At 41.6% G+C, this 23,164-nt stretch overlaps 2 protein-coding genes across 8 annotated transcripts in view; both read left to right on the plus strand.

Moving 5' to 3' along the window:
- Positions 1–15,278, plus strand: part of Fndc3a (fibronectin type III domain containing 3A) — a 149,651-nt gene extending 134,373 nt beyond the window's left edge. For all 7 annotated transcript variants that reach the window (XM_076930751.1, XM_076930749.1, XM_076930748.1 and 4 more), the window contains 7 exons: positions 1,222–1,335; positions 1,945–2,094; positions 2,195–2,478; positions 2,579–2,791; positions 5,471–5,637; positions 6,405–6,532; positions 12,768–15,278. In XM_076930751.1, the coding sequence (XP_076786866.1) occupies positions 1,222–1,335; positions 1,945–2,094; positions 2,195–2,478; positions 2,579–2,791; positions 5,471–5,637; positions 6,405–6,532; positions 12,768–13,082 (1,371 nt within the window). In that variant the 3' untranslated portion in view covers positions 13,083–15,278. The remainder of the gene's footprint in view (positions 1–1,221; positions 1,336–1,944; positions 2,095–2,194; positions 2,479–2,578; positions 2,792–5,470; positions 5,638–6,404; positions 6,533–12,767) is intronic.
- Positions 15,279–20,429: 5,151 nt separating this feature from the next.
- Positions 20,430–21,248, plus strand: Mlnr (motilin receptor). The gene is given in 4 exon segments (XM_076930520.1): positions 20,430–20,651; positions 20,654–20,735; positions 20,738–20,989; positions 20,992–21,248. Coding segments are annotated over 4 exon segments (786 nt in total). The 3' UTR covers positions 21,222–21,248.
- The last annotated feature ends 1,916 nt before the right edge of the window (positions 21,249–23,164 follow it).

The following is a 23,164-nucleotide window of genomic DNA, read 5'->3' on the forward strand; positions in this document are numbered from 1 at the left end:
CCAACTGAATCATCACTTGAGCATGTATCATCATGTGAACCTGTTATTGAGCCATTTATTTTAATAAGCTTCTAGTGATAAAGAAGGAACAGCATGCCCTATAACTTGCCTTTCTGTCTTTGTACTTTCAGACCTTAGTTAGAGCGTGGTACTTGGAAAGAGTTGTGGTTTCCTTTACGGATGTTTAAAAGTCTATTTGCATGGTCACTAAACAGGTTTTATGCAGGATTCACTACTCATTGCAAAGCAGATGTAGCTCATGCTTTGCTTCATGAGCAAATGCTGATATTTAAGCATTTATGGTTTATATGAGTTATTTAAAACTGTGTGTGTGTTGTATGTGTATATGTATGTGTATATACACACACACACACAGAGAGAGAGAGAGAGAGAGAGAGAGAGAGAGAGATCCATAAAATGCATAAGAAGTGATAGCCCCACCTTTCCACACGACTGCTGACACCCTCACCTCTCCACTAAGGCAGATATCCTAAGACCAAGCAGTTGCTTGGGTGTATGGCACATTTTTAAAAATGATTTCATAATTAATTTTTTTCAAAATTTAAGCTCACAGGTCTCTTTACCAGTTTTAAAGACTTGAGTGAGCTGTGCTTTGTTTCATATTCTGTCTCCAGCTGAACTATATTTTAATCTTTGAGTACCTTAAGTATGGTGAATGGAATTGTGTAGTCTGCAGGCAGTCCTTATTTACGCTGTCAGAATCTGTACCCTCAGCAAGCTCAGTTAACCTGCAGTTAACTGGTAGCGTATTCAGTGTAATGTCTTCCTTTTTACCTGTTGGTTTTTGCTAGTTTGTCAAAATAACTTTGGACATTTACTTCATTTCCACTAACTCCCCATCTTTGACTCTAAAATAAGAGTGGTGCCTGCCATCTCCCATGCTCATATTTGATGCCCTCATCCCTTCTTCACATCATTTCTTTTATCTCACCTCCCTAATTTATTAGTGCCCCGTTCTTTTTACATATAGCAGTTGAAGAGAATAAGGGAGTGGGAGAGGCAAAGTCTATTAAATGAAACTTAAAATTCTGTGTCTATTTCCATAGTTGTTAAATCTTTTACTCTTAATGAATGCCGGTAGAATTATGGCCTAATTAATTTTGAAGGACTTAATTGCTGTTAAGCCTTTACATACAGGATTCTGTGCAGTGTACATTTAAGGATGAAAAGAGAAAATATGTGTTCTGCTTGTTTTTCTAGTTTGGACCATTTTCAGAAAAATACGATATCACTACAGCCCCTGGGCCACCAGATCAATGCAGACCCCCTCAAGTGACATGCAGATCTGCAACTTGTGCACAAGTGAATTGGGAGGTACTGTAATTTCCACTGACTTACATACATCTCCTAAGTGATTGGCGTAGTGCATATAAAAGAATAAAGGTAATCTTCCCTCTTGCTCCTTCAGGCGTGTGAAACTGAGTCCTAGATAAATGCACATGGCAAAAATGAGTTAAGTGTTTGAGTAAGATAGATTTGCCTTTTAAGTATTCAGACTCTGGTTCCTGTACTTGGTGTTTTTATCAAAGATTTTGTTTCTTTACTGAGATATTTTAGCCACTAGTGAACTTTGGAGAATCAATCATAAGATTTGGTATAAATCTCTCAAATTCATTATCATCTGTATATTGTATATTATATTGATCACTGATTTTCAATTTCCTTTGAAACTTGTAAAAATATCTGTGTAAGTTAACATTCTGTCTTCAAATTATTTCGAAGTGTCTTTACTAAGGTACTCTGACTCTTAGGCATATTTTTCTTCTGCTATAAGGCAGTTATGGTTTTTGACTGTTTTAATGAATAAAAATTATACAATATTAATTGTGTTGATATTTTAAATATGTTAGAGGAAGGAATGATTTTGCCCCAGAGCTATTTAATTACTACTAAGACTAAGAAAACCATATCCTTTTCATAAAGATTCCTTTGAGTAACGGCACTGACGTCACTGAGTACCGGCTGGAATGGGGAGGAGTTGAAGGAAGCATGCAGATGTGTTACTGTGGGCCTAGCCTCAGTTGTGAATTAAAAGGACTTTCACCAGCTACTACCTATTACTGCAGAGTCCAGGTAAGTGACCAGTGCCTGGGCACACACACTGTCCAGAATCTTCTGTTTAGAGGTCACTGCCACAATTGTGTCTTTGTTAACTTACTTTATTCATTTGTAGGCTATGAGTGTTGTAGGTGCAGGTCCTTTCAGTGAAGTTGTAGCCTGTGTGACTCCACCGTCAGTTCCTGCCATTGTGACTTGTCTTCAAGAAATAAGTGATGATGATATAGAATATCCCCATTACTCACCCTCTACCTGCCTTGCAATTAGCTGGGAAGAGCCTTATGACCATGGCTCAGAAATCCTTGCCTACAGCATAGACCTCGGAGATAAGCAGCCCTTGACAGTGGGAAAGATGACAAGCTATATCATAGACAGTTTGCAACCAGATACAACATACAGGTACACCTCAAAAAACTGTGCTTATGTTTGCCTAAACCAGAAAGATGGTGTAAATACAATAGTCATAAACTAAACTTTTTTTTTTGTATGTGTTGTTTAGAATACGAATTCAAGCCTTGAATAGCCTTGGAGCTGGACCTTTCAGCCATACAATTAAATTAAAAACTAAGCCCCTTCCTCCTGATCCACCTCGGCTGGAATGTGTTGCCTTTAACCACCAGAACCTTAAGCTTAAATGGGGAGAAGGAACTCCAAAGACATTATCAACAGATGCTGTTCAGTACCACCTTCAGATGGAGGATAAGAATGGAAGGTAGGTTTTTTAACTTCCTTTTTCATGTGTATATTTTGGAGGTTAAATACATAGTTATATACGTAACTGCTTATAGTGTAAATAATTTGCCAGAACAGAGTGAAGACTATCATAAGGAGCCCACTAGGTGGTTCAGTGGGTAGAGACACCTGCTGCCAAGGCTCCCAGCCTGAGTATACTCCCTGAGACCTGCATGATGAAAGGAGAGAACCAACTCCTGCCAGTTGTTTGACCTCACACGCTCCACTGCATGTTTATCACAGACAGCACACAAAAAAATTAATTAAAAATGTAATAAAGATATTTATCAAAACCATCTTAAATAATTTAAGTATGTTTTTCAAAATCTCAGAAGGCTCCCTGTGGCTTTCCTGTTGTAATCCCAGTGATGCTCAGGGAGATTACGTAGGCCACCCTTGAACTCTGCCCCATGAGCTCTGACCGTGGCTATGAAATAACTGCTGCTGCTTGCCAGCTGGACACAATGTATAGAAAGTGATTGTGATTTGTTCAAGGCTTCTGAGGTCCTAGACAGCAGGGTTCTGCCTGTGCTGCTTATACGAGGGCACTCTGAACCAACAGCACTCAGCCCTCCCTCACCAGTAGGGCCTGGTTGGACTGTGCTTTACTGTCCAGTGTCAGTGCCGCATTGCCTGTCATCCAGGGGCTTCTCTGTGCTCCTGCCATGGTCTGCAGTACTATCCAGCTTCCTACCTACCACACTGACTGACACTGCTCTAGTAAATCCTGTATTTCAGTTAGAGGATGGTATTCAGGTTATTTTTAATGTTATTTAAATATCAATTTAGGATTGTTTATTTACTCTGTATATACCATATAAATATTGCCTTCTGCTTTCTATAGCTGATAATCTTGTAATATTTTACGATTGCAAATTATACTTCTGTACTTTTTACATAATTAGAAGTTTGCCCAACTTAAGCATTTAAATAATAAGGGCAGTTTCTCCAAGGTTTACATTGGTTTTAATCACTTTCAGGAACACCTTAATGGCTATAGTGTATATTTCTTAATGTCTGTGCTTTTATTTATAGCATAATTATATGTATAGTTTTTTTTTTCCCAGAAGCTTCTTTGCCAATTGTGTGGTATAACCATTTATCTTTTTATGAACTGTTCTGAATGAATTGTTTAAAATCTTCTCACTCTTGTTAGATCATTTGTACTCAGGGTGAAGAGCAAGAAGGCTTGCTAGAGACAGTTCTAACTCACTGCTTGGCTAAAGGTGCAGGTTTTAAAGAACCATATAATTTTAGCATATACTACAAGCACTAGGTGAATTGATTCTTTAAATTTTGCTCCAGCTTATAGTTTTTGCATTTGGAATAATTCAAAAAAGTTTATCAGAAAGCTTTCTAATTAGTGGATGAAAGTTAAAGCTTCTGCCATTTATATACATTTAGCATCTGAGGAATTGCTGGAGTATGAATATTGCTAGGAAAAAGGAAAATTTAAGACCTTTAATGATCTATCAATTAACATATAAGTTTAATAAATTACACCAACTTAATAGCTCAGATTTCTTTGTCCCTTTTTTTAAAATTTTATTTCATGTATGAATCTTTTACCTGCATGTATGTGTGCAATACATGAATGCCGAGAGTCCTCAGAGGTGAGCAGATGACGTTCGATCCCCTGGAACTGGAATTACACATGCTTATGAGGCACTATATACATGTTGAGAACTAAACTGGGATCCTCTGCAAGAGCAGCCAGTGCTCTGAACTATTGAGCCGGTTCCTCAGCTACTCTTTGCTCCTTTTTGGTTTTACGGAGGTTCATGTTTGCTCTCTGGTGGCATCAGAAGATGGCTTTGTCATTTTCAGCAGTTTTCATGTGTGGTTGTTTCCCACCTTCCTTTCTTATTTAAAGAAAAAGTACTACAGAGGATCTGAAGCTAGGCTTATTCAGTTACTGCTTACTACAGATCTAGTTGCTTCAGGTCATCAACTGTTTCTTATTCCTAACCGTAATGTATCTCAAGGCTGTTAACATTGTCTGAGCATTCATCAGGTGTTCCTTGGTTTCTAACTTTTTTAAAACTACCCATTAAAAATATTGAGAAACATCCAATTTATAAGTAATATATTAGGGAAAATATATATAATTATAAGGATCTACCAAATGGTTTATATGGATAATTTATTTGAAATTTTTTAGTCTCTCAGAGTACTATGTAAATCTCTGAGAAAGGTCACTAAGCTAGCTAGAATTATGTCCGTGAATTAAGAATCAATCCCCTTTTGTTTTCAGATTAAAAACAAGAAATTTAAGTACAGATTATCTCATAGCTCAAATTGTGTTGTAAATTAAGACTTGGTTAAAAGTACTCATTAAAGCTGTGCCTTCATGTTGTTCTAATGCCTTTAAAAATGTAATCATAAAAGGCAGCAGGCAGAGTCAACACTGTACCAGAAGCCTGAGAAGAAACTTAGGATGGTTGAACATTAGATTAGTGGTAATTTTTCTGTATCAAGTTAGATTGGGAAACTTACATCTGTGATTCTTTTTATCTAATGGAAAGCATAATTGTCAGTTGCTCCCGAGTTTTAAGGTTTTAGAGCCACTTGATCCTCAATAGCATGCCCGATTATACACTTGTAGTGGGTTTGAAGACATTTTTATATGCTGTTGTAAAGTTGCTTATTTCCATTTCAGGTTTGTCTCCCTGTACAGAGGACCTTGTCATACATACAAGGTACAAAGGCTCAGTGAGTCTACGTCCTACAAGTTCTGCATTCAAGCTTGTAATGAAGCTGGGGAAGGTCCTCTCTCCCAAGAGTATGTTTTCACCACTCCAAAATCTGTTCCAGCTGCCTTGAAAGGTGATTCATAACCTCCTGAATAAAGTGCTCTATTTTGGTTATAATTTAGCACCCAGTATCTCTCATCAGTTAGATGAGAGCACACACAGAAGCACATGCTCAGGGCTCCAGTCAGTCATCAAAGCTGTTTCCTGTGTTGCACTTAAAATCCCTGGTCTCTTTAATGACCTGACAGGAAATACTCACTTGAATAAGTAAATTGTGTTTCTGATCAGGTGATTTGCTGTTCTCCTATTGTTACGTAAAGACTAAATATTACAAACTCTGGTCATTTAAATGTTTCATATTTGGGGAGCCAGGTCTCCCCTAAGAAAGACAAATGTTTCTTTAGCTTGGCTTCACATACAAATGTGACCTCATGTACATATATACTGTACACATATTTCTAATTCTAAAGTAGCTATTATTTTTAAATGATTCTGGCAAGGATTGAAGTTTGTGTATTTATCCAAAGAGATGAAATTCCATTGCACTCTGAGAACTGGTGCTAGAGAACTGTTGGGACAGTGTTGCAGCAGGCAATGAGAGTCATCTGTTAAGCAGACCCCCAGCGAAGCTGTCTAGAACTTGCCTGTCTGATGTGGATGAGTTGTCCAAGTTAGCGTCCTGTGACTTCATAAAGATGGTTGTTTCTTTAATTTCTTTACATTCCTGTGGTAAAAGTTTACTATTTAACTTTATAAATTGTTGATTTTTTTATCTGTATCTGTGTTATGTGTCAAATGAAATCAAATGGAGCTGATCTTATTCATGTTTCTTCCATCCAGCCCCCAAAATTGAGAAAATAAATGATCACATTTGTGAAATTACATGGGAGTATTTACAGCCAATGAAGGGTGACCCAGTTATTTATAATCTTCAAGTTATGGTGGGAAAAGATTCAGAATTCAAACAGGTATGTGTCAAGTTACCATTTTATATGTACATATTTTTAATCATTCAATTTTATTTATTTTTAGTAAAAGATTTGACTATTTAGTTCTAATTAAGAAACATTTGTTTAGTGCTTATTACATTCCAGCTATCTTGAAATTCAAAATATCTTGTGAATGCCTGCCCTTGGACAGATTGTTCATTCATTCAGCAAGTATTCATTGAGCCATTGCCAGCAATCAGGACATAGCAGTGAAAAGTACCTACCTTCATGGAAGTTCCAGTGGAGTGGAAAGACATACCTCAATATGCAGTATGTGAGGGAGACAGGTGCAAGTGCACTGGAGAAAGGAGAAAGCTGAGTCCAAGGACTGGGGAACTGTAGTTTCCCTAAGGAAGTTCTTTGTGAAGCCAAGAAGAGGCCCCAAGGTAGCTGAGTGCTTGTTAAAATTTCATCAGCAGTAAAGTGGCCAATGTGAGGCAAAGAGATACCCTAAGACAAACTTGATGAAGTCAGTGGTTTCTTCTCAATGGCTACTACTGGAAGAAAATAAAGCGCCCATCCTGTCAGCCTAGTAGCTAACCTTCACAGCACTCTTGACTCTTGAGGCTTGTTGAAATCGACTTGACAGTTCCTGATTCCCCCTCAACGCTCCACCCCCTACAGACTTCATCTAACCCATAGTCCTCTTGAGAAGTGAGCAGTAAGGAAGCCATCATGATAGAGGTGATTTGGAAATGACACTGACACCCTGGACCATGAGTAACTTTAACTCCAAGTGAAGGGAGAAGCCAGGGGAGGCTTTTTTTTAAAATCAGGATAGTTGAATATTCAGACACGTTTTGATTATAAGTGTTGTGGGACAAAGACAGAAGCAGGGAAATCAGTAAGATGGCTTCAGTAATAATAATTATATAATAATAATATTTAGATGAGCATATAACAAGAGTAAGTTGTAAGGAAGTCACTATTTTAAGTTTTATAGTTAATAATGTAAAGTAAGTGGTCTTTGTATTATTGCTATTATTAGTGCTTGAATATAACAATTGTTATTATGTATTGACTATAACAGTGGCCTTTTATGATAAAAGTTTAGAGGAAGTGTCACTTTCCTGGCAGGGAAATTTTCAGGACAGCTTCTGATACATAAGTGACAGAGGAAGTAACTGTCAGTGTTTCTTATGAGAGTCTGTGACCAAGGTGGTCTCCAGAAGTATTGCACTTCATTTGATTTTTTTTCCCTCTTTTTTTTCTGGCAGCCTTTACATATGAGGGCTTACAAAGTGTTTGTGTTTACTTTAATTTTAATGCATGTATTTGTTTTTCAAATTATATAGACATAATAATATCTTAACTAAAATATCAAAGGACTACAGGAGTTAAATTTGGCATGGTTTTGCTCCATTAAATCATCTGTTAAGTGACATGATAATTAGATTTCAAATATAATTTACAGATGAGCAGATTTTCTTCCAAGTAAGAAGCCATATTAATATTAAAGAAAATGTAGTTGTCTAACCACAACTTTAAAGGAGCTAGAGATTCCATATTTTGGTAGGATATGAATTTTAATAAGTTTATGTCACTACACAAAGCAGTAATGCTAATTCTCATTTAACCTTAAATCTAAATTAGCATCACTTTAGATTTCTAAGTATAAAACCAAAAAGACTGACTCGTTCAGAGCTTTCTTGTTGCTTAGAGGTGCTAAGGTACCCAGGACAGCCAGTGGTCTCTTTATGACTCAGACTCTCAGGCCTGAGAACCAGGAGTGCTAGGAGTCCAGAGTCAGCAGAAGGGTGTCCCAGCCAAGCAGAGATGATGAACCTGCCTTTCTTTGACATTTCATTCTGATCAACATTGGATGGTGCCCATCCACACTGGTGAGGATTATGTACTCTATCAGTTCACATCCTGGTCTATTCCAGAACATTCTCATAGACACACACTGAGGTAGTGGTCCACCTGCTTAGCCGGGCAAGTTGTCATGTGTGCTGTGATGGCAGCAGAGCATGAGTCCTGAGACCATGGCCATTGCAGGCTTCTGGAGAGTAAGTGCAGCACTCCTCAGAGCCCACAAAACCATTACTGGAAGTATCCATAAGCTAGACAAGGATCATATCACATGACTAGACATAGCTGCTAAGATGGCATGCTTATATATTGGTCTGATTTTTCAATGTAATCAAGTTATATCTTAGGGAAGTATTTAACATTTGGTTTGGTTGGTACTGAGATTAAGCCTTTCTTGTCTGTATCCCATGCAAAAGTAATGTATTTCCGGAATCACTGTTTTATACTGATTGAAATAACACTGTATAGTCTCTGCAAAAGTGATGGGAAATCTCTCATTCCCTCTGCCCCTCTCTCGTTCTCTCTTGAACACACACACACACACAAATCTGTTCTTCTGTGACAAGGCTTCAAAGGTAAATTATACATTTGTCTTCAAAAGTTAAGAACTATTTGAATTATAGTGTGAGTCCTTGTTAAGTTAAATTTATATGGCTAGACAAACGAAATCCTAGAAGATAGAACTAGACACAGAGAGGTATTAATTCTCATTGTCCTCAAGCCTCAGTTATGTTTTCCTTATCTGTGATATGTTTATAATGATATGTTTATAATACCAAAATAAGGACGAATAGCAATTTCCCAAACTCTTCAGGTCCCTCACAAGCCTCTGTAGAAAATCCTCTTGCATTGGCACAGTATTTGAAATTGTTTTACTAAGTAGACTTTACACTTTAGAGTTCATACACTTAAATTTTAATGCATTTCTTTGTTAAAATGTAGAGTGGAAGGAGTAACATGTTCTTGCTGTCTCTGAACTTAAGTGTGTTGTGTAGTCACTCTTCCTGCAAATGAATGATTGATTCATAACATGATTCATAACATAAAATGTTTTATGATTAAACATAAAAGGGTGTTTTCGTTCTATGTAATCTAAACAATAACAGAGGTCCCAAAAATACTGTAAACAGACGTTTTCCCATGTCAGTTATCAGATGTGTAATGTTAGAAGAAGGGATCAGTGTGATGTGACTTAACTCTGCATTCTGAGCCCTAGCCACCTCCCCTCAAACCCCTCAGGCAGACTGAATGGCTTTTCCTGGGTGTGTAAACCCCTCAGACAGACTGAATGGCTTTTCCTGGGTGTGTACACCCCTCAGACAGACTGAATGGCTTTTCCTGGGTGTGTAAACCCCTCAGACAGACTGAATGGCTTTTCCTGGGTGTGTAAACCCCTCAGACAGACTGAATGGCTTTTCCTGGGTGTGTAAACCCCTCAGACAGACTGAATGGCTTTTCCTGGGTGTGTACACCCCTCAGACAGACTGAATGGCTTTCCCTGGGTGTGTAAACCCCTCAGACAGACTGAATGGCTTTTCCTGGGTGTGTAAACCCCTCAGACAGACTGAATGGCTTTTCCTGGGTGTGTAAACCCCTCAGACAGACTGAATGGCTTTTCCTGGGTGTGTAAACCCCTCAGACAGACTGAATGGCTTTTCCTGGGTGTGTACACCCCTCAGACAGACTGAATGGCTTTTCCTGGGTGTGTAAACCCCTCAGACAGACTGAATGGCTTTTCCTGGGTGTGTAAACCCCTCAGACAGACTGAATGGCTTTTCCTGGGTGTGTACACCCCTCAGACAGACTGAATGGCTTTTCCTGGGTGTGTACACCCCTCAGACAGACTGAATGGCTTTTCCTGGGTGTGTACACCCCTCAGACAGACTGAATGGCTTTTCCTGGGTGTGTACACCCCTCAGACAGACTGAATGGCTTTTCCTGGGTGTGTAAACCCCTCAGACAGACTGAATGGCTTTTCCTGGGTGTGTAAACCCCTCAGACAGACTGAATGGCTTTTCCTGGGTGTGTAAACCCCTCAGACAGACTGAATGGCTTTTCCTGGGTGTGTACACCCCTTGAGTTATTTCTAACAAGAACCTGTTTTTTCCAGTACTGTATCTGTGGGCCCTATGAGATGCCGCTCTGTCTCGCTCCCCATCTCTCCAAGTAGAACTAAAAAACAAGATCTCATCCAGCTTCTTCAGTATCCAAAGCAATGAATATTATCTCTGTCCTTTGGTTTTTTACCAACTCATACCTAGGCCCACTGTAGGCTTCATAGCCCTGTTTTATAGCAAGAGCTATAAAATGATAAGAATTTCTTAAACACCTTAATACTACTAAAGACTCTTTGAGTTAAAAATACCTAAATTTAGAGCTGGATGTGGTAGTTCACACCTTTGTTCCCATCATTCATAGGACACGGAGGCAGGCAGATCTCTGAGTTCTAGTACAGCCAAGACTACAAAGAGAACCCCTGTCTTAAAAAAGAAAAAGAAACAAACAGAAAAAACCTTAGTACAGTTCATGTATTATTTCTTTCTCTGTATTTCATCACCTGTCACCCTCAAGCCATTTGTTGACGATTTTTTCCTCTCTAGCCATAATATCATACTCTTCTGAAGATAAAATGAGAAAAGAAAGCTCAAAGTAAAAATAATAATTAATTAATATTCTGAATTCAAGGCCAGCCTGTACTACAAAGCAAGATTCTACCTATCTCAGAAAAGGGGAGGAGGAAGACAAAATTAAAAATGACTTTATTGTACCCATAAGATAAAAGCATATTTTAACTAAAATAATCTTATATATGTATACAGCTTTACATTGAATTCTTCTGTAATTTCCTATTGTATGTAAGTTATTCTATCAGACCTCAGACATGAGTCCTTTCTACATTTCTACTTGAAACACTGATTTGTTTTCTTAGAACCAGAACACTTTCCCTTAAGATACAAATATGGCTTCTTAAAATAAAAGTTCCTTTTTCCTATTGGTATCTACATTTTTACTTGAAGTCACTGATTTCACTAATTTGTTAGATACCCACTACATTCTGGATTGTGCAGACTTTTTTTTTTTTTTTTTTTTTTTAATGAAATTAGATCTTACATTGCCTCTTTGAGAATAAACTAGTTTGTTAAAAACTTGATTTACAACATAAATGCAATTGAAACAGGCAGAAAGCCTGACAGAATGCCAACACAGGCATCTATCTGTAAGTATGGCTTATAGCCTACTAGCAGCTGAAAGAAGCCACCTGAGAAGAGGTTTGACAGGGAGCCTTGGTTTTCTCAGTGACAGGAATGGAATGTCTCATTGGTGAGAATGGTAATGTCTCTGAGTGTCCGCTGTCAGCTGGGTACTGTGCTCACTCTCTTAACAAGCAGTAGTTCCCCTTAATCTCATGATTGCCATGTGTAACTATCACTGTGCCCATTGTACCTGTGAGGTAAGTGCTCACTGAACTATGCCCCCACAGTGCAGGGCTTGAGTCATGGAGTAACCAGCTCTGGTGTATAGCTTCCTTGTTTCTAGGACACACCAATGGAAATCCATGTAGCTCCAGTAATGCTCATCTCTCTTATGAGTCATGGCCGAAGAGTTAGGTTGTAAGATACAGTCTGATTCCAAGTGACCAGTCTCTTAACAAAGTGATTGCAGTGGATACCCATTGATAGCTTCTGTTCTGTTTGATTCGACAGATGTCTTAAACTAAAGAAATTCACTAGTTAGGTAGTCAGGTCCCCTGATTATGAAGTGAACAAGATTATATAATCTCCTCTCTTAAACAGTGAGTTCACAAAGAACAGCAACCAAAAAAAAAAAAAAAAAAAAAAAAAAAGCCATCTTTTTCTTCTATTTGAGTAAATCAGGGAAATACAGTTCTGTATTTGGTATTTTGTCACTTTGGAGCACATGCTTAACTCTAACTTACAAACTGAGGACTATCTCACATCTTCACTTTTGCAGCAAACAGGCAAGTGCTTACATGTTTTTAAATGTCACTTAAAAGGTAAAATCAAGGCTGGCAGATGGTGAAGTACTTGCCATGCGAGCTGGGAGACTTGAGTTTTTTTTTTAGCTCTAGTACCCACATAAAAGCCATGTGCCTATCATCCTAGCGCATAGGAGATGGACAGGGGAGTCGTCAATCTAGCTACAGGTTCACGAGAGACTTCTCAGAAAATATTAATAACTAAGGTAGAAAATGAGAGAAGGAGGTAAGACAGGCAGCATTGCTTTCTGGCCTGCGTGGGCAAGTATCCACACATCGCACGGGCACAAGATGAAATGAGTGATACTCAAGTGCTCACATCTGAAATAATTTCAGGATGTAGCTGTGCTAGTATTTTCTGTCCAGACTTTATACTCCATTCTTTTTCTAATATGTCCTTAACAGATTTACAAGGGCCCTGATACTTCATTCCGGTATTCCAGCCTTCAGCTGAATTGTGAGTATCGATTTCGCGTGTGTGCCATTCGACAATGCCAAGACCCTGCAGGTCACCACGATCTGGTAGGTCCCTACAGCACCACAGTGTTCTTCATCTCCCAGAGGACAGAGCCACCAGCCAGCAGCAGCAGAGACACTGTGGACAGTGCACGGACCCGGCGTACTCTGAGTGACGAGCAGTGTGCCGCAGTCATCCTGGTGGTGTTTGCTTTTTTTTCCATTCTGATTGCCTTTATCATTCAGTACTTTGTAATCAAGTGAAAATATAACTTTATTTTTAACACTGTATTACATTTTATTTTGTCATGTACTAAAATTATTTCTGTATTGCTTTTACAAAATGGTGGCATTTAGCACTGGCATTGAGACTATCTGTTGAAACATGGCTTTAGCATTTTCAGTTCTTCTGTTGTTAGGCAAAGGCTGGCTCTTCATGGGAATTCAGCCACAGAAACATCAATCTGGGGAGGGCTGTTTATTTTGTTCTTGGGTTGGGACTTTTTTTTTCTTTTTTCTTCCTCCCCCCACCCCCAGATATGCCTTCTAGTAAAACAAACTTTCTAAAGACACCACTTATGATTGTTTTGACCAGTCAGCATGAGTAAACCAGTGATAACTACATCTGTTTGTTTCAAAGATGGTTGCCATGTAAAAGAAAAATTCAGAATGACTAGAATTTACACTAACGTTCTCTACGAAACTTGTTCAAGTCTGATGCTGTGAACGCAATCTAGTGCTGTATTTCTACCTCCTCATTTGTCTTAATTGTTTGGTAAGTGGGACTTGGATGAAGAACTGGAGGGCTTAGCAAACAAACTGGATGAAGGAATCTAAGTGAGAAAGAAGTTTTCTGTTTGTTGAGTGTGGAGTTTTTCCTTACACACAAACTCACACACGCACACAAACTCTCTCTCACACACACACACAAACTCACAAGTGAGTCCAAGAAAGCAGACCCAGAAATACCAGTCTTTACTTGAACAGTACCTCTCTTTGGGATTTGAGAACAGAGGACTTTTAAATAATAACTAAATTTGAAGCCTATTTAGCTTCTGTTTTCTGGGTCTTGAAACTGTGTGTGTGTGTGTCTGTGTGTGTGTGTGTATATGTGTGTATATGCATGTGTGTGCGCATGCGCATGCATGCCGGCACATGTACATTGGGTCTATGTGCAGACAGTCAGGTAAGGAGATGTGTCCACACTCATCACCTGGTCTAGGCTAGCTTTGAAGGACTCCCAATGGTCTTGCAGCATCTCCTGTAACTACTACTGTTGCCATCAGGATTTCTAATCAAACTCAGCCTTTTTGTTTGGGGTACCAAATCTGAAGACAAAATTAATTTGCACCAGTAAACTTCAAGCTGCTTTCTTTCTTGAGAAACTAATGTTTAATGTATAATGTCTGTTTGGATACTGTTCCAAATTGTTGATTGCATGTGGGTACCGTTGCATTAGAGCACTTTGCAAATTGCATAGTTCATTAATGTTTGTGAGCTTGCATTTGTGAGTTATTGGATGATCAGATTGAATTTTGTCATATCACATTGTACATCTCGCCTCGATGTCAATGACTGCCAGTAATAATACAGTCTGCAATGAATTTATATGAAATTTTTGTTTTATCACGTTATCTGTAGACATCTGTAACTAGCTTCTTTAATTTATTATTTGGATTTTAGAGTAGTAAGTCACTAATTTTTAGTTGCTGAGGTCTGCATTTTAGTGATTACTAAGTACTTCTGTCTGTCAAAAAGAAATGTATGTTTTGTACTTTGAAGATCTCTGAAGAATTTCCCTTATAATAGAATGGGCATGTATTGTAATTGTTTTATGTCAAATGATCTGCGCTATAGAAAAAACATTAACCTTTATTCAAAAAAGAAACGGATAAACTTGGCCTCTCCAAGTGTAAGAAAACCCTGTCACTCTAATATACTGTATGTTTACATTTTATTTAATCTCTTATGAATAGGGTGATAACTTGTCCCCCAAACAACTGCGATTAAGATTGTTTTCTAGAACTTCTTAAAAGTGCCACATTTGGCAGTACAAACGAGTCTGAGTGTAAGAGCCCAGAGATTTCTATATAGTTGAATGTCTAAAATGGTAAAATGTGCCACACAGTGGCTTATGTTTTTCACAGTAATTCAGATGAACTCCTATTTTTGATAGTAAATGTCATTTACTAGTGTCCTCGCCATTGAGCCTCACTGCGATGTTAGTGCAGAGGAGAAAACCGTTTTTAATGTAATCTTGATTTTACCTCATATACTGTACATTCCAAAAACTCAACTTTTTAAAGATTATAAATACACTACCAAACATACCACCTTAAAATTGTATAAGGTTGAACTTCATACAAGTGAAAAAGTATAATCTCATAAGAATACATAAACTATGTAGCAAAAGTATCTGTAAAATCCATGGAAAATAAAAGTTGTATCATTCTTTTTTGAGATATGGGTTTTTTTTTTTTATTTATTTATAAACCGTTTGCTCCCTATATAAGAAAATGAAGTATCTCCTTGTAGCCGCCCGCGGCCGCAAGTCAACTGGATTCACCTGAAAGGGGGGCTGGGAATGAAGGGGGAAGGAGGTCGAGAAGAGATGAGGCCAAGACAAAGTTCTCTGATCAAGGCCCAAAGCTTTAATGTTTGGCTCTCAATTTAAAGGGGAAGACCCAACCCACAACCCCTCCTGGTTCCAGATGGGTGGGATAATCCATAGTCGTTCTAGGTCATGGTCAGAGATGTCTCAAGGCAAGCCCAGGGGCAGTTCTGCTTCTGCGTTCCGGGCAGCCAAGGTGGGTAACTCCACCTAGATCCCGTCACTTGACCTTGTTGTGGTAACCAAGGTCTCTTCAGGCTTGCTCATGGGGGAAGAGTACATCTCCTCTCTCCCAAGGGGCTTACATTTTCCCAGCAGTCTTTGAACCTCAGCCTGAGGGGACACATACTCAGTATGCAACTCAATCTAGTAGATTCAAGAATGAAATTAGAAGCTCCAGCACGTGGGAGGCAGAGGCAACTGTGTCTACATGAGTTCTAAACCAGCCCGGGCTACAAAGTGAGACCCTGTCTGAAAAAGAAAAACAGTTAAAAGCTTTTCCTAATGAATTGATTTTGTCCAATTCACTGTCTTGCTTTAAATAAAGAAAAAGGTGATTCAGGTGTAAACTTCCCATTAGAAAGAAAAAGAGGAAAATTCTAGTCCCCTCTACTTGAAAGACTGAGGCAGGAGGATTATTTCAGTCTGGGAGTTAAATGTCACACTGGGCAACTTAGTAAGACTCTCTCTCAATTAAGTACATTTGTCCATGAGGAATAAAATCCATGACCATCCTTGAATCCGTCTGCCCAGAACTTTCCTGTTACTGGTGCTCCTGAGTCCGTGCCACTGAAAAGTTCAGCTTTTCTTCATTTTCCACTAACTCAGGACTCCTCTGGGGTTTGTTGCTTTTATTGTCATTGTGTATGTGGTACTACAAACGTCTAGGCTGAGGAGGTGGGGGCCTTTTGGATCAAAACTGTCATACCTCTCAGAGGACGTCAAAGTCTCATACAGCACTGCACCTGTCTCCTCTCGTTCTATAAACATTGGATGCAGGGGTTTTACATATCAGCCTGAGCATTCCAGGGCTTGGTTACTAACTCATGCAAGCTTCCATACCCCCGCTACCCACCCCACACCCCCAACCCCCAGCAAGATGGAAGTGCAGAAGAACTGGCTCCTCCACTCTGGGCCTCAAGTAGAGCGGATCCAGGGATGATGCCTCCCATTCCCCTTTCCCACCTGCACTAGCTGGCTCTGGGGTCATGAGAGCAGGAGAGCTAGCCCTGACCCTTCACTCAGGTCGCACTCAGAGCTGACCCTGCACCTTACCTGGGCCACTCAGTGAACCTTGCCTTGATGGTGAAGGCATGGGAGAGCTGGGCCAGCCTCTAATAGGCAGCAGCACTTGGGAAAGTGAGCCCCACACCTTTACTGGGCAGCAAGGAGTAGGAGAGCTGACTTAGCCAAAGCAGTGCTGGAGAGCTTTCCCTGGTGGTGTGGTTAAGGGAGAGCCTACCACACAGGCCCACAGTTCAGGTCTGAATTGGCCCACCCCAAAATCTCTATCATCGGGGAATTGTTGGGATGAGTAAAAGGGCCAGTCCTGATGTTCCAAAGCTGCAGGATCTCCTTGACACAGGAACCACAGGATAGTAGCCCTGGGGAGTAGCCCACGGGGAGTAGCCCTGATGAGGAGCCGATATTAATGGTAACACAGAAAGAAGCCAGAGGTCTCAAACCAGACCAGTGACTTCATCACAATGAACATTTGCAAGTGAAGATGTGTGGGGCACACTATGACAATGAGTTGTTTTCCATGCTTTGTTTTTTTTTAATTGCTGGGGTGTGGGAGTGTGTTTTATTTGTGGGGAGGAGGTTGCAAGGGTGAAGGGCAGATATGAGGGAATGGAGAGATGGGCAGGCTGTGGTCCATGTAAAATCCACAAATTGTCAATAAAAAGTTAAAAAGAAAAATAGAAGGGCTCAAATAGCATAGCTCTAGCTATGCACATCCCTGGACATCCCATCCTGCCAAAGGCTAACTTAGGAGGCCTCCTGACAGAGACCAGAAGCCTGTTAGGGACTCTGCCCTCTTGCTTTCAGAAACACAAGGTCTTAAAGGCTGGGCCAGACTTAATGTATATTCTTGCCTTCCCTCCACCCTTCACCCCAAATACCAAGTAGAGAGATGTCTGCAGCCCTGATCCATTCAGAAAGCCCCCTCATCAGATGACCTGCTAGTAGATGGTTCTAGAACTACCAAGCAGAACTGCTTGGTTCTTAGACCACAGAATGCCAAGCCATTATAATAAAGACTCAGCTACACCTGCAGGTCTGAGGCATGTTTGGATTTCCCCCTATCAGTGATCCACCCGACTAGTGATTACCCAAGAAATGTTATAAATATATACTGAAACCTCATTTTGTGAGATGTACCCATCCAGACAACAGAAGCTGCTATGGATGCAGTAGGTTAGAGCCATGCCTTCTGGTGCACATAGTGCTGATATATATTAAATAAATAGTATTTATATACTATTCAGTATGTAACACACTAGAGAGAACACAAAATGGAGAAAGGTAATATCCGAATGGAAGGCACAAAACAGTAGAAAGGGCTATAAATACAACTGGTGTGATGTCCACTTGAGACCCAGTCAGCCTGCCTAGGTGACACTTTAGTGGAGCAAGTACCAACCTACAGAACAGAATGGAAGAAATGAGAGACTCTGGGATTGGTAGCCCATGGAGGCCCAGAATTCTGAGTCAAGGAAAAGACCACATAGACAACTGAGGATGAGGGAGAAGACACGGAAGTGCCAGCCCAAGGCACCAAGAGTAAGTACAGTTAGGTACCCTAGCTATACAAAGACCTTTAAAACACCTGTCCTACCCCCAACACATAGGGACCCAAAGGTAACCCAAGAAAACTGAACAGGACATAGCGCTCTGTTCCTTGGCTGAGCTGCACCCTGCATTACCCTCTCAGGTTCATTTCTTTTCTCTTGCTGCGCTGCACTTAAAAACTCAGGGGAAAACAGATAAACCCCGAAGAGATTGCATGGTCTCTGCTAAAAGGTTGAGAAGGAGGGAGCCTAGAGACTTGAACTTTAGTGAATGTGTGGAAATGATTCAGAAGAAAACATATGATGCAGAAGAAGAGGTTGATCTGTTGTCCTGGAGATGATGGAATGCTTGAGGTGGGTCAAACTGACTCCAGCCTCGAGGACCACCAGCTTACTCCTCAGTCTAGTACGGTAAGGCGGGCAGAGCAGTGTGGTAGTGGGACAGTTTAGATGTTTCCTTCCAATCGCTTCTGGATTTTTAGAGAAATTGGATGCAAGATCACCGTCCTAGTATATGTGTGTGATGGGGGTGTAATTGAGGAAGATGCAGGGTAGGAATTGGAAGAGTGGGGAGTGAATGAGGTAGAGAGGGGTAAATATTCAGATAGTAGATTCTGAAGTGAAGCTACGTCAGTGGTTCTCAATATTTCTTCCTAATCTGAGACCCCTTAATATAGTTCTTCATGTAGTGGTGACCTCCCCAACCATAAAATTATTTTTGTTGCTGCTTCATAACTATAATTTTGCTACCATCATGAATCATAATGAATATCTGGTTTTTTATGGTTTTAAGTAACCCGTGTTGAAAGTGGTCGGTCCTGCTGAGCTAGGTCCTGCTAACACTGCTTTTTCAGTGAATATCCAGCAGCAACGTGAGGGAGCATGCATGAAGTAGGCAGAGCACAGCTTAACTAGAGTGCTGGCTGTCTTCTGGGCCGAGCTGTGTGACAATCAAGATAAGGGGAAGGACCCTAAGGGTGTCACTGGGCACGGAATTAAGGTTGGGAAATAGAGGAAAATGGACGAGGGTGAGGAGGATGAAGGGCAAGGAAAGGAGAGAACCAGATGAATTTCAGGGATACCTGAGGGGGAAATGAGCTACAAAGCAAATGTAGGGATGAACTTCTGGCAAGATGGAGGTGTGTTCCCGCATCCTCAGGTAAAGAATAATTCCAGTCCAGTGGAGTGGCTGGATGAGATGGGGTCAAGGACCTGCCTGATCACTGAGAGAAATGAAGTCAACAGTCCAAGAAGCCAAGATCACAAGGGCGGTGTAGTTTGTCCTGGTGTAGTTTGTCCCAGTGTGGCACTTGCCGGCATTAGTCAGGAATCTGATCCTTGGGGATGAGTGTGAGCTTGGAGGGCTGGAGGGCATGGAGTCTGCTGCACTTTGGCTGAAGCAGGTTTTAGAACAGAGAGGGCAGTGAGGAATCTGGCAAGCACTCCTCATAACACCCACACTTCCTGTGTATATGAGAGAATGGCAGAAGGCATTTGGACCCAGTGTCAGATCCCAAAGGGGAGGAGGAGCTTGGGAGGGGAAGTTGAAATTTTTTTAATTTTAATATTATTTTTACATGTATCGAAGAAGGGTGACTTTTAAAGTTGTTTTGCATTTACTTTTGAATATGCACCCGTGTGTACCACAACAGTGCATTTGGAGGCCAGAAGAGAACTTGCAAGAATCTGTTCTCTCCTTCCACGGTGTGGAGTATCTCTGCAGCCCAGAGCGCCCGAGATCAACATTTTAAACCACAAAGGTTTTGGGGAATCCTTAACCTGAGGGCCTACGCCTTCCACCCTCACTTGTAAGACTTTAACTTGTGTAAGGGCTGAGCAGGGACCAGATTTGAGACATGTCTACGCTCAGGCAGTGTCTCTGACCTGGAAAGAGCTTTGCTGTTTGTCTGGACTGTTCTCTTTCTAGTTAGGACTGGCTTCCGGATAGTAGAAGCACTTCCTCGGTTTTTTTTTTTTTAGGATGCCTCAGGGCTCTGCAGTGCCATCATGCTTGCAAGTCCCTACAATACCTAGGGACTGGGAGACAGTGTCCAGACAGGTGCTGGGGGGCGGCCACGTGCGGATACTGTACGCGGCCCACTGGTGACCTGCACCCTGAGTGGGACTGGCAAGTGAGTGAATCCACCATCCCTCCAGGTGCACTTGCTGAGGTGGCGCACCGGTTCTCATCTTAGGAAGCCCACCAGCATGCCCTGGAATAGCAGCGACAGGCCCGAGGGCGCGCGGGAACAGCCGTGGGACTCGCTGTCGCTGCGTGATGAGCATCGCTGTTCGGTGGTCTTCTTGTGGGCGCTCTGCCGGTGACCGCGGTGTGTGTGCCTCTGCCTGTTAGTGGTGGCTGTAAACCGTAACGTCGTGACAGTGCTGCTGATCCAGAGCTACCGGGACGTGTAGACCACCAACCAGTGCAGTACCTGGGCAGCATGGCAGTGATGGGGCTCCTGTTCAACCTGTACCGCCTGTGGCGCTCGAGGCCCTGGGTATTCCGGCCGGCCGGCCGCTTCTCGGCTATTTGGGCTTGGGCTGCACCTATGCGGTGCTGCTGCACAAGACCGCACTCAGCGTCGAGCTCTACCTGGCAATCTACCGACCGCTTTGAGCGCGGGTCCTTGTCATCCTGCGCCGCATCCGCGCTCTCATTGCCTCTCTCTCGGTTGTGGCGCTGCTTTCAGCTGAGCCTTTCTTCCTGGTGAGCGTCCAGCAAGATGTCCTCCCCGGCTTCCCTGCCCATCTGGACCTAAACCACACTTGGCAAGTCAACCCCTCGCCGGATCCTCGAGGACACCAGCGCTGTCCCCGTCTTCTGTTCAGCGCGAGTGCCATCAGAGCCCGACTCAACTAGAGGCGCTGGTTGTGCTGAGGGTCACCACCGCCTAATTCTTTCTGCCCTTCCTATGCCTCGGTGTCCTCTACGGGCTCATCGGGCACAAGCCGTGGAAGAGAAAGGAGCCCCCGGCAGACAATCCGGGTCCTAATTAAGTGATACGCCCCTTTTCTGAACACCTGGGTGGGCCACCATAACTCTGACCATCTGCACCTGTAGACTTATTCCGCAGTACCTGTGGGGGAAACAGCAAAGATTTTCCAAAGTCACTGCAATCCAGGACAGGTAACTGGGGGCTGCTCAGTCTCTGTTAGGTTTGCAATCGGGAGTTTACCCATCGTTCTCTTGGAAAGATGAGGTTGATTGCTGAAGACTCTATTTAAGGTTCAGTTATTCTGGAGACCGAGGCAAACCAAATGGGGGCATCAAAACTTCACGGATCTGTTGCCAGTTGTTTATAACTAAAAACAACATATTTCTGAAGCAGAAGCCTGCCGAAAACCACTATTTAGGAGTGGGTGCTCTTTCTGGTGTATAAGTCGTCTGTACACATGTATGAACCTAACATACAGTTAGAAAACAAACATCAATGCATTTCACGACCTGATTTTTTTTTTTTCTGGTAGCATGAAAGTCTGTTTGAGTAAAGATTCTAATTTATTTGCTGTTACTTACCTTTGCAGGGGTGGGGGAGGGGAGGACTTTATTTGAATGCTTCTGGTAACTCCGGTGCCTGTGTCTTGTTTTGCAGTAGTGGTGGTTCTGGCATTCATAGTTTGCTGGCTGACTTTCCATGTTGGCGGGATCATTTACATAAACAATGAAGATTCCCGGATGATGCACTCCTCTCAATACTTTAATATGATGGCTCTTCAGCTTTCCAGAGTGCATCCACCAACCCTATCCTCTACAACCTCACTTCCAAGAAGAACGGAGCAGCTGTCTGGAAACTGCTTCTGCCAAGACAGTCCAGGCTGGAAGGGTGGGGGGCGGGGAGCGTGTCTGTAGAGACACTGGGGGGAATCCCGAAGACCCTGCTCCACCAAGATGATGCCCTGACCAGCATGCAGAAGCAGTTTGGGGACTTCAGGCCTATAGAGAAAACTGAAGACGATGGAAGGGAGGGGATGTTTAAAAAAAAAAATACAATGAGTGAAATTTTGCAAGTTGGTTAAGAAATGGCCCGAATGGGTTTTTGTTGTTGTTGCTATTTGTTTATTTTTTGTTTTTGCTGTTTTGTTTTTAAACAAGGTGTGAAAAGCAACTGCCACCAAGCCAAAACTGTCTTGCTGGTGATGGAACTGGGTCTTGGACTTACCAAACAAGTCTGATTTGAATATGGGTTCTGATTTTCTTACACACCCCGGTCCTGTGCTCACTTAAAAGTAAAAATCAGTGGATGAAAAGCAATGAATGTATTGAAGACTCTTTTTTTTTTTTTAATGTACATTTTCATTTAATTGCTAGGGAGGGTGCATACATGCCTTAGCCAATGTGTGTAGGCAGAAACAGCTTGTTGGAGCTGTTCTTCCACCATGTGGGATCCAGGGGTCAAGCTCAGGTCACTGGACGCAGAGCAAAGTATCTTTGTCCACTGAGCAATCTTGCTGCCTCTTGCTTTGGAACTGTTAACTGCACATCTGAAAACTGCTTAAAAGTATGGTTTACGGGGTTGGAGAGATGGCCAAGAGTTTAAATGTAAATACTGTTCTTCCAGAGGACTCAAGTTGAGATTCCAGGACTCATACTGGGTGCTAACAACTTGTAATCTGGCTCCAGGGATCTAATGCCCACTCCCACTTGTAGCCTCCTTGGGTGCCCACACAGAGGACGCATGCACACATACATAAATGTGGGGCAAGTGGACCATGCCACCAAATAGAAGAGCTGGTAAGGTTAAAGCAGGTTCAAAACCCCAGGAAATCTCAAAATTGAGAATGGTAGGCATGGAACCAGCTCCCTGACTTGCCTTGGAACATGTAACCATGACACCCTACAGAGAGGACCATAAAGACCTGAGATTGTCCATGCTAATGGGGTATCTAGATAGGCCCCAAGTGTTTGGCCAATGAGCTTCCCTTCCTGGGCATTCCTTCCC

Source organism: Arvicanthis niloticus, chromosome 3, assembly GCF_011762505.2.
Source record: "Arvicanthis niloticus isolate mArvNil1 chromosome 3, mArvNil1.pat.X, whole genome shotgun sequence".
Lineage (NCBI taxonomy): Eukaryota > Metazoa > Chordata > Mammalia > Rodentia > Muridae > Arvicanthis > Arvicanthis niloticus.